Source organism: Halichoeres trimaculatus, unplaced genomic scaffold (assembly GCF_033239565.1).
Source record: "Halichoeres trimaculatus isolate MK-OKI-2021-1 unplaced genomic scaffold, fHalTri1.1 fHalTri1_scaffold_14, whole genome shotgun sequence".
Classification (NCBI taxonomy): Eukaryota; Metazoa; Chordata; class Actinopteri; order Labriformes; family Labridae; genus Halichoeres; species Halichoeres trimaculatus.
In genome coordinates this window covers 18,211,774-18,221,854 of record NW_027437192.1, presented here as the reverse complement: position 1 = coordinate 18,221,854, position 10,081 = coordinate 18,211,774, and the positions used below count along the sequence as shown (strand labels likewise).

Sequence of the window (10,081 nt, the reverse complement as noted above, 5' to 3'; positions counted from 1 at the left end):
AGTATTTCCCCAAAGTTGTTGAGCATAATACACATATTTCAAAAATATCACTAACAGTGGAAGTACAGTAGTACCCTAGATGAATTTGTAGATTTCTCTACAAAGTCAAATAGTTAAAATGTATTTAATCTGTCTCTATAATTGAACCTATATCAAAGAAGCTTACAAGACCCCATAACAACAGCAGTAAAAGACAATTTATTTTTGTTATGTTTATTTATGAAATGCTTTCATACGCTTACTGCTGCACAGTAAAATTTTAATTCATCAGTAAAGTCACTGTTAAAAACAGCAGTAAATCAATTTGAAAACCATCACAGTTGCATTAATCGATTATTCTACTCAAACAAAGATGGATATTTTTAAGTTTAATTCATCCACACACATGAAGTAAGAAACAAACATTGAACCATCAAAGAAATTTTAAACAACAAATCATATTTTCAAATTGAGTAAAGTCATTAAGTAAATATTTTCAATGTACAGTACACTGGTGTAAAACTGGTGTTTATTTTCTTGCCACCAGCTCCAGCAAGGTGGAGGTGATTTTGTCCAGGTTATTGTAGTACCGAGGTCCCCTGTCCAGTCTGGGTCCTTGTTCATAGCAGAGGGAAGGAGCGGGAGCAGGAGAGTGAGAGTCCAAAAACTCATGATCAACGGAAGCAGGTCTGTAGTCACGAGAGTGCCTGGCTTCTTGAAACCTTTCAGGAAAACGTGCTGCCTCATGGCTGGCATGTGGTGTCCTAGACGTCTCCTGCCACCCAAAATCCTCTACAAGAAAATGGTTTAAATACACGGACAATAAAAATTAAGATTCATGTTAAGATACTTTCTAAAATGACTTCTATTCAACACCTGTAACACAACATTTCCACCTTGTTTAATAGGAGCAAGCTCAGTCACAAGTGGAATACAAATTAAATATCTGAAATAAATCTTCAGATACCTTCTTAGACCGCCGTTATTTGCATACAAACACTTCTTGATCTTTATCATGCAAAATCCATGAATACTGAATTTACAGAATATACTGTAGTTAACACCTTGGTAGTATATATATTTCTGATTACCTCTGTCAAGCTATTTTTTTAGACATGAGTACAAAAACCTAAACAGTAAGTTTGAATCTGATTTACCTTCATGATGGCTCCTGTTCAACTGTCTCGCCTCCTCACGCACAGGATGGCCGTACTCTTGCAGTCGCTCATCAGGGATAATGTCCTCGTATTCTCTGCCTCTTCCACGGTGATCTTCTTGATAGTAGAGCTCTTCTGGTCGTCTATGGTCTGAATCCTGTCTTGTCCCTGGCTCGTAACGGTGCTTTGGAGCCAGCTCTGGGCTCATATTGAAACCACCAAAGTCTTTTGACATGATGGCTCGTTCTTGGCTATTTTGCTACAAAACCAAAAAAGAGCTGATTATTTATTTATTTACCCAGATGTGCTGAAGGAAAGCAAAAAAATATGTGTTTAAAGTTGGTTCACACATACCCTGGCAGCTTTCTGAGATTTTTTGTTCTCAAATTCTTTCAGAAGGTCACAAAGTTTGCTTTTCAGGAACATGGCTTCTTCTGCATTTTCAATTTCAATGTTTTTCTGTTAAAGAGAAAGGAATAAGGAAAATGCAAAGTTAAAGCTCCAGTTGGGTTCATGAGTCGGTGATAAAACAGTCAGAAACTGATACTGAAGAGAGCAGGAGGAGTTCACTCATCAAGAAAAGACTGCATATAAGACATGATCAAGGGGATTAGGCATACTGTGCCAAGATTAACACAAATGAAAGTTCCTTTTGGTGGCTTTTAGAATAAATTGTAGCATTAGAAAGCAGTGAAAATGTATGGTCTTACCAGCATATCAAAGACATGGCCTGAATCAGAGCCTTCAGTTTGGTTGCCTTCTGCCTGATGTGTGCTCTAGAAAGAAAAGATGACATTACAAAAGTGAGTGTAGTTTCTTCTTTTGATCAGTACCAGCATCAAGTCAATAATACATGAATAAATCATAAATAACAACCCACTGGACCAATTACTTGCCTGTGGTTGAATGTTTAGATCAGGGTGTTGCATTTCATGGATTTCAGGTCTTGGGGGGCGACCAACAGGTCGAGGATAAGCAACAAACTTTGGATTTGGAGGTCCTAACTCAACGCTATACCTTGAAGTACAAATCAAGCACATCCAGAATACAAAGTTAGATATAACTCAAAGTATTAATCAGTTCCTTCAAAATGAACCAGTTTCAACAGCAAGGTGCGTTTTCACTCACAGCTCTTTTGTCGTTTCCACTTCCTCTGCTGTGGCATCAGAGAAGCGGCTCTTTCTTTTCCTTTTACCGTTCTGTTGCTCATCGTTGGACGGCCCTTCCAGGAAGCGCCTGAATGGCTCTGGGATTTCAGAAATTGTCCTGGTCACTTCCACTCGCCGTTGGGGTTGAGGGGGTCCTGTTCTGATTAACCCTGGGTTCATTGCCGTCTCTTCTTGGTATGGTTTCCTCATTTCATCCAGATAGTCTCTGCTCACATTAAACGGACTGTCTCGCGATCGCTCAGCTTCCATCTGTGTGGGAAAGCTCCTTCTGTTGGCCTCTGTTTCACCTGAACACTGCCTGCCTGCTCTATTCATACTCTCAGGTTTTACAGAGTCCCGCTGCAGAGACCAGTGGTGTTCCCCGTCTTCTTGGTTTCCTGGCTGCAAATGGGGACGCTCAGCTGAGAGAGCTTGTCGACGCCTCACTTCCTCTGAGTAGAACTCCTTCAGCAGATCTCTCTGTGGGTAAGGTCTCCTGTAAGAAGCCTCATCTGGATAATCATCCCTGGTCCTCAGCTGAGTCATCTCTTCTCTTGAATCATACTGGGGCCCACCGCCTGTCCCCAGTGGAGCTCTTCTTTGTTGTTCAACATGTTCCTCTTCATACTCCCTATGATAATTAGGGTCTGTATACTCTCGTCTGTACATATCACTGTCCCTGTAATCTGCTCTTCTTGGGCCTTCTTCCATGCTTGTCATGTAAGGGTCATCAGGGTGAGCCAGAGGTGTGTTTAGGCGCTCTGCTGAAAACCTCCCTTGTTGATAGTACTCTTTCTGGTAGTCCATCAGCCGTGGCAGGTGTGGTCTTTCTTGGGCTGCTCTCTGTGGGATGTTGGGGCCTTGATTTTGGTTCTGTCTTGGACGGGCTGAGAAACAAGAGCGAGAATAGTTTGACAAACTCTGTTAGGACTCATTTGAAACTTCTTACCAACACTTCCTGTGAAGCTGTGGTAATTTTGTAAACTTGACCCTTAGGTGTTCTTTTTATCCATAGCAAAGGTCAAACTACATTCCTTGAAAATTATTACATATTTGTGACATTTTTTAAATAAATGGGACAAATGTGTGAATGAAACAATCTTTTCATGGCTGGGTTTTTAAAAAATAATCATGGCAGATACTTTAAATTGAATAAAAAATAAATAAATCAATGAGATTAAAGTTCAAATTTGATCAGACAGACAATCTGTTTAGGGCAGCAAAGTTCCTACAGTTAAGTCCCATTGTTTCAAAACTTGTTTGTTAATGAGAACAAGGAGACACTTCGTATGTCAAACTGACATATTGAGAGCAAGCTCTGGGACTAAAATGCATCAGAGACGCAGGATGTTTACCTTTTTCTGAGACAGTAAAAGGACAAATTGTCAAACTTGAAAACTAAAGGAAACATGGTAAGAAAGATAAGCATATGCATTGACATAAGATCTAAAATCACAGTCAGGATGTACCTCGTGGGTTGTTTAATTGGCCAGCATTCCTCCTTTTTGGTAATGCCTGAAACACACATACAAAAATGCAAATGACATGTTGTTAAATGTTGAAAACCATTCATCATATAAACACAACACACCACCAAATGATTTTCCACATTTATATTAATGGATATATGTGTGTCTTACTGATGGCGTCCCTCTTCCATCTTGTCTTTCTATTATCTCTGCTCTGGCTCGTATGATCTTTCCTCCTTGGTGTATGATAGACAGTTTATCCCAGGTCACCAAATCAGGTCGTTTCAGCTCCTACACAGAAAAAATGTCACTACCGGTTCATATCTCCACTCACTAAATATTCAAGTCGAGCGTAAGGTTTTTTTCAATGATGCTTTACCACGTATTTTTGCCTGTGTTTACGTCCAATCAGATGGCGGACTGTTTCTGGGAGGTTTGCTGTCTGATTACAAAGTGTGCATTTGTATCTAGGACCTGATTGTGGGTCACTGGGCAGTTCTTCCAGAAAACTCAGACCTGAAATATAAAAACAGAGAAAAAAGTTCAGGAAATTTCCAAATTTAACTTTGGAAAAAATAAAAAAAAATTCTGTTAAACTGATGGTGCTGAGTTAGTCACCGATGATGGGCTCATCAAGCTTCATGTAATCCAGATACTGCATAATGTCCTCAAATATTGGTATGGTTTGCTGTCTGACAGAAAGCCCTGAAAAGTAAAGATAAGAAATTAGCAAATGATAATATCTCCTAAAATGAGTTTATCATTATTTTTTAATCAATAAGCACTACCAATGGTCACATGCAAGTGTAAAATACAGCTTACCTCACTGGTTTCATTAATTCAGTGCAAACAACAGTAAAGTGCTCTACTATTTGAGGTTTTATTTTTTTTTTATGTGCACTGCACTTTGCTTTTAATTTTTCAAGCCAGTGAAAAACATCTCCTGTTTAGGAAATGACATATAAAATATGACTGCTTCAGCCACGTGAATACAATGTTTCCACAATGTGAGCAGCATTGTGGTCCTCAAATTTTGTTCTACTTACATCAGCAAGGAGGTCATCTCTGACATCAACATGTGATCATGTGATGCTATTATCAGCATCTTCTGAATCTTTGGTTCTGCTGTATGAGTGTTTGCAACTTAGAGCCAAGATGACATTTATGCCGTAAAACCTTTTTTTTTTCCAGAAAGCATAATGCCCTGAAAAGCATTGTCACTCCAGCACCTTTTTAAAATCCATAATGTGATAAAAAGTAACTAAATTCTGATCTTATTTAAGTTTTCAGCTGTTAATGGAAAACCGCTTTTCATACCACATCACCAGAAGCAGTCACAAAAAGTTGTGTAATCCTTCCCATTTTTTGCTCCATTCCAGCAAACATATTTCCATCTTCTTGTTTTATTTCGTGCACACAGCACAGTCTTCTTCTTGTAGTCTGCTTCATGTTTCTCAAGGTTACTTACAAGCAAACGTACACAGATGCGGTTCAGGAACATTTCTTTTTTTAGGTCCAAACAAATCCATTCATTACATCTTGTACCCAAGCTTTTGGCAAAGAGTCCCGCATAGTCGTGGATGGGTCGCCAAACACCGGCTCATCAGATTCTTCTTCACAGTTCTTCTTCCAAGTTGGAGCAGCTACAAGCATTCCAGATATATGTAGTCTTCACTTTTGATTGCATCTCATTTTGAGTAGGCCAAGTCTGTGCCACCAGATTTCATGCCAGTGCCATCCATTCACACTGAATAGGAATAATGTGGAGTGTCAACTCAATGATCACCAGCAGAGGGCACACTCAACGCAACAACAGGTCCACAGATGAACTCATGAGCCTGTTTTTTGTTTGTTTGTTGTGAAGATGGCTAGGGGTTGTTAAAGCAACCATCTTCACAACTCATGCTCCACAAAAACAAAACACAAAAACTGAGTAGCCACAAACAATACATTTCCAAGTAAGACAGTTGAAAGTGTTGCTTTAAATATGGCAGCCTTTAACATGTTCTTGATTTTTATTGACATGGAGCAACATCATTTCAACTTATTTTGGTCCCAAGTCAAACTGGAATGTGGCCTGAGAAGAAGACTGTTTGCTCAACCACCTGACCAGTACAAGTCCTCAGCAGCCTGTAAATATCTGACTGTAAAACTTACCACAAACTCTCAAAGTTCTGCAAGTGACAAAGCTTGTAATACTGCTTTTCATCACAAAGGAAAAGTTACCCCTACAGACATCAAACCACCACGGTCACACGAAATATATCGTCTCCCCCTGCTCATCTCTCAGCACTACGAACCCATTGACCAAAGCTTTGATGCCTTCATCTCTGAGGCATGATCTAGACCCTGTGGTACTCTTTGGTTGCTCGCAGTGCTTTTTACTCTGCCATCCAGCCACAGCATCCACAGAAGCCTATGCCGTCAGCCCCATGATTGTAATAATTGCACTTTTTGGTGAGGTTAAAGTGGTCAATTGAATGAAAAGAAAAGTGAAACAGAATGAAAAGAAACACACAGCGTTGTTCTATCCTGAATGCAGACAAAATCTCCTTTACAGCTTGGACATCGACTCGACTTGCCCCAACGTTTCACAATCACAACCAGGCATAACAGAAGCCTCAAAGTTACCTGGCCCCACATGAGACAACCACCTCCACATCTGAGTTAGAAACTCTTCACCATGTGTCATAATAACCAAGTGGCAACCTCCAGTATAAGAATATGAGGCAATGCAGATAAAATCTGCAGTTCGTCCAGTGTTCGCTTGAGGCTGGCTCCAGAAGAACTGGAAACCACAAAAACACCTCACAGACCCTGTTGACAATTTGCCTCAAAACTCTGTTTCAGAAACAAACAGGTGACATCACGGAGACAACGTCCATTTGTTATACAGTCTGTGGTGATAACTTATCACCGATGTTTTGTGGAACAACTCCACTGCATGACCAGATTCCCTCTTGTTTTAAAGAGGCCATCCATGGGGCGCCGCCGACTTTGTGGCTGAAGCCTGCGCCCAGGTCACAGAGGCTGTAGTCTTTGTCTTTGTAACAGTTACTGGTTCCACTTACTGCCATATCCATTTAGCACATGTCTTCTCCAAGTCTGCTACCCACAGTTCATGTCTCCAAAGAGCTGTTTCATCCAACATTTATCTTGGGGAAAGGGAAGAAAGGCCATCCATTGTCTGTTTTATGTGGGTAAAACATTCCTGTAAATGTCCAGACATTTCCCAGAGGGCTTGAAAGTGAGACAGATATAACCACATCTGTCGACTCAGAAGTTAAACGGTTGTTTTACCTACCAACCCCCTGGGGTTTAGTCAGCTTTATGTTCGCGCAACTGCAAAAGGTGAATGTCTGAAGCCTTCACAGAAAGCCAGGAATATCTTGATGATGCTGAGTATTGCTCCTTCCAATGCTCCAGATCCAAATGTCTGTATATTTATTGAGATCACCTTGTGAAAATAGCTCCTGTTGACATTCAAACCGACGACGAGCGGAGGAACTGACATCCTGGGAACTTTGACATGTCCTTTTGCTTGTTCTAACTCAATGTTCTTGAGCTCGCCAAGGGGGTCAAAACTATTGTTTAATTTAAATAAACTCATCCACTAACACCAGGACACCGTTTACAGTGGTCTCTGTGATCTGTGTAGTGGCTGAAACAACTGTCAAAACAGACAGATAAAAGAAAAACTCAAGGCCAGAGAACAAAGTGATAAAGTTGAAGATGAAGTCTACTTACCAGCAGCAACAAAGCCATCCTCTTTCTGTCAGAGATGAAAGGAGAGCAATAAATATGAAGTCAATCAGTGCTGGGTAAACAGGACACTGGTTAGAGTTCACCACTGCTACAAATACAGAAAGTTACATCAGGGGATCATTTTCTTAAACAAATAACTGGTTACCAGTTATAGTAGTTGCTTTTCAATCACTGACTACACAAAGCGGTTTAGGAAAAAAATTACAGGCCCTCACGTTTGTCAGTATTCAAGCATAATGTTAAATATTATGCCATTTTCCTGAAAAATGTTCAAACTATCGGCTCAAGAGGAATTTAAGCAGTGGTATAAACAAGAGGTGATAAACAGGAGGCATTGAAAATGTACAAGAAGCTTTTCTTGCAGGTAGTAGCAACCATTGCTGACCATGTGCAGGTAAAGTGGAGACCCACAGTGGTGTAAGATGAAGATGAAGTGCAAAAAACCTGCAGTTCTTCAAATGTTGAGACAAGCTGCAAAAACTGGGAAATTCCCATTAGGTCCTGTGTTAAAAAAAAAAACACTTTAAGAGGTAATGCCAGGTTTACAGCCCGCTAAAAAGCGGCTGTGAGTATGTAGCTCATCATCTGAATCATGCACACTCCCCTAAATATTATGGGCTGAATGCATACGGTGTACAAATCGATAAAGAAGATGCAGGTTCAAAGAGTTGCTGTTGGAGTCCATGTGTTCAGATATGTAGAGCTCGCGTGGCATGTGCCCTTTTATTATTTATTTTAGGGCTTGCTGGCACAACTCCATTAAGGCACAAGGTTAAACATGACAAGAGTGAAGAAATTTGTTCTGTCCATCACATGAATTTTGGGTTCCTTCTGATTTGTTCCACTTAAGAACGTAAAGCTCCCATACAGATGAGCACCTCATGTGAAGTATGTGACACAAAAATAATTACTACAAAGATGATAAACGACAAGATGATCACTCTCAGTTGGGGATTACTATCAAGACCATCTAAATAACTCCATTTACCCCGTAAAGGTCTCCAGGATTGTTGTTGTTGTTCTGAATCTGAGTGCTTGGCTGGGGGGACCAAGAAAAAGAAGAGGAATAGTGATGGGTCCAAGAAACAAACAGCTTCTTATGAATACAAAGAAGACAGTGTCCATCACAACATGAATGAAACGTTGCTCAAGTTCTGCGGTCAGACAAAAAGCATTCTGCCTTCATGTGGTGCCATAAACTTACTGCAAGGTGTATTCTCCAAAGACATAATGCTCCTCCAAAATGAATGGGTTTAGTCTCCATGATGGTCCCACACAAATGTTAGCAAGCATCATTCTTTCCTGGGGAGTCATTGCTTAAGAGGGGGATGATTCAGTCACCACAGAAAGGATCCACAATCCAACGACAAAAAGAAATCACCAAATGACAAGTCTGGTTCTGCAAGGATGCTGAGGCTGTTGCTGCCACTGATTCAGTACTTACAGTACAACCAGTTTTTGACTTTGGCACATCAAGATGCATGAACTGCCAGCGTAAGGTAACAGGATATGAAAGAAAGAAAGAAAGAAAGAAAGAAAGAAAGAAAGAAAGAAAGAAAGGTTGTCTGAACTTAAGATCAGTTTTTATCTAATAAAGAGTCTGCATCCACTTTAGAAAGATAGTCAAATATCATAAGTGGTTGCTCCTTGTTCCCAGCCAAGAGCTTTATCCCAAACCTTGTGACTTAATGAAAGAAATAAGCAGGACGTGTAAAAATATTACAATAACAACAAAGGTATTAATCAAATCCATCAAACTAAAACAACATTAAGTTGCAATGCGTACCTTTATATGTCCCGGCGTTGTCAGGTGTATCTTATACAAGCTTTCTCCTTTGATGGATTTATCACAGACCTGGATTCAATGATAGCACATGAGATGAAGGGACATTAAATTCCTGCTCTATAGAAAAAGTAACCATCGCTATCTCTATAAATGCTTTGAAAAATATATCTTCACATCAATCTTTCAGCTAAATTGGACAAAAAGCTGATTTAAGTGGCAGAGGTTTAAATCGTGATGGTGTGTTAGAGTAAATTGCACTTAAGTGTAGAAAGTAAACAGAGGAGGCTTCTCTGCATCGCTTCATGCTACCTCGATATCACCGACGCCTGTACCTGTTGGCAAGCCAGCACTAGCTTACCGTGCACTGAATGAATTCAGCTTCCTCTTCATACGGTGTTTCAAACGCGTCCATTATTTGCTGCTTCGCAACTTGAGTAAATGTTAGGTTAGACCAGGGTTAAAGACCAGAAACTCTTAGCTCGCTAGTTGTGCAGACGTCCTACTAGGTTTAAGCTAACGAAAGAGACCAAATTAGCGACGAGAGTTAGCTCTACTACACCTCCATAAAGGCTGCTGTAAGTCTGTGACAAGCACGTTGGCCCCCTAAATCTAAAAATGTTTACAATGTAATGTTAAATGTTCAATATTTACAGGCCACAAACAGATTTTGTTAAAGCGTACATAAAAGTGGGAATATGCTAGCGATGTGTCAGACGCGCACATTCCGGCTCTTAGAGCCGATTCTTTGTAGTGAACAACGGGAGTCGGCTCCAAGGT

At 40.3% G+C, this 10,081-nt stretch overlaps 1 protein-coding gene across 2 annotated transcripts; it reads right to left on the bottom strand.

The window, feature by feature from the left end:
* Window positions 1-301: 301 nt before the first annotated feature.
* On the bottom strand, window positions 302-10,052 carry LOC141802737 (uncharacterized). Of its 2 annotated transcripts, XM_074686429.1 has the most exons (13): window positions 9,663-10,052; window positions 9,305-9,373; window positions 7,501-7,525; window positions 4,372-4,458; window positions 4,133-4,269; window positions 3,925-4,044; window positions 3,754-3,799; window positions 2,265-3,171; window positions 2,033-2,153; window positions 1,847-1,912; window positions 1,491-1,595; window positions 1,137-1,395; window positions 302-771 (listed from the first exon to the last, which is right to left on the bottom strand). In XM_074686429.1, the coding sequence occupies exons 1-13, from the start codon at window positions 9,714-9,716 to the stop codon at window positions 509-511; spliced, it is 2,259 nt and encodes a 752-aa protein (XP_074542530.1). In that variant the 5' UTR covers window positions 9,717-10,052; the 3' UTR covers window positions 302-508. The 2 variants fall into 2 exon arrangements, with proteins under 2 accessions (XP_074542530.1, XP_074542531.1); XM_074686430.1 differs by lacking the exon at window positions 7,501-7,525 and having other exon boundaries at window positions 303-771; window positions 9,663-9,731.
* Window positions 10,053-10,081: the final 29 nt, after the last annotated feature.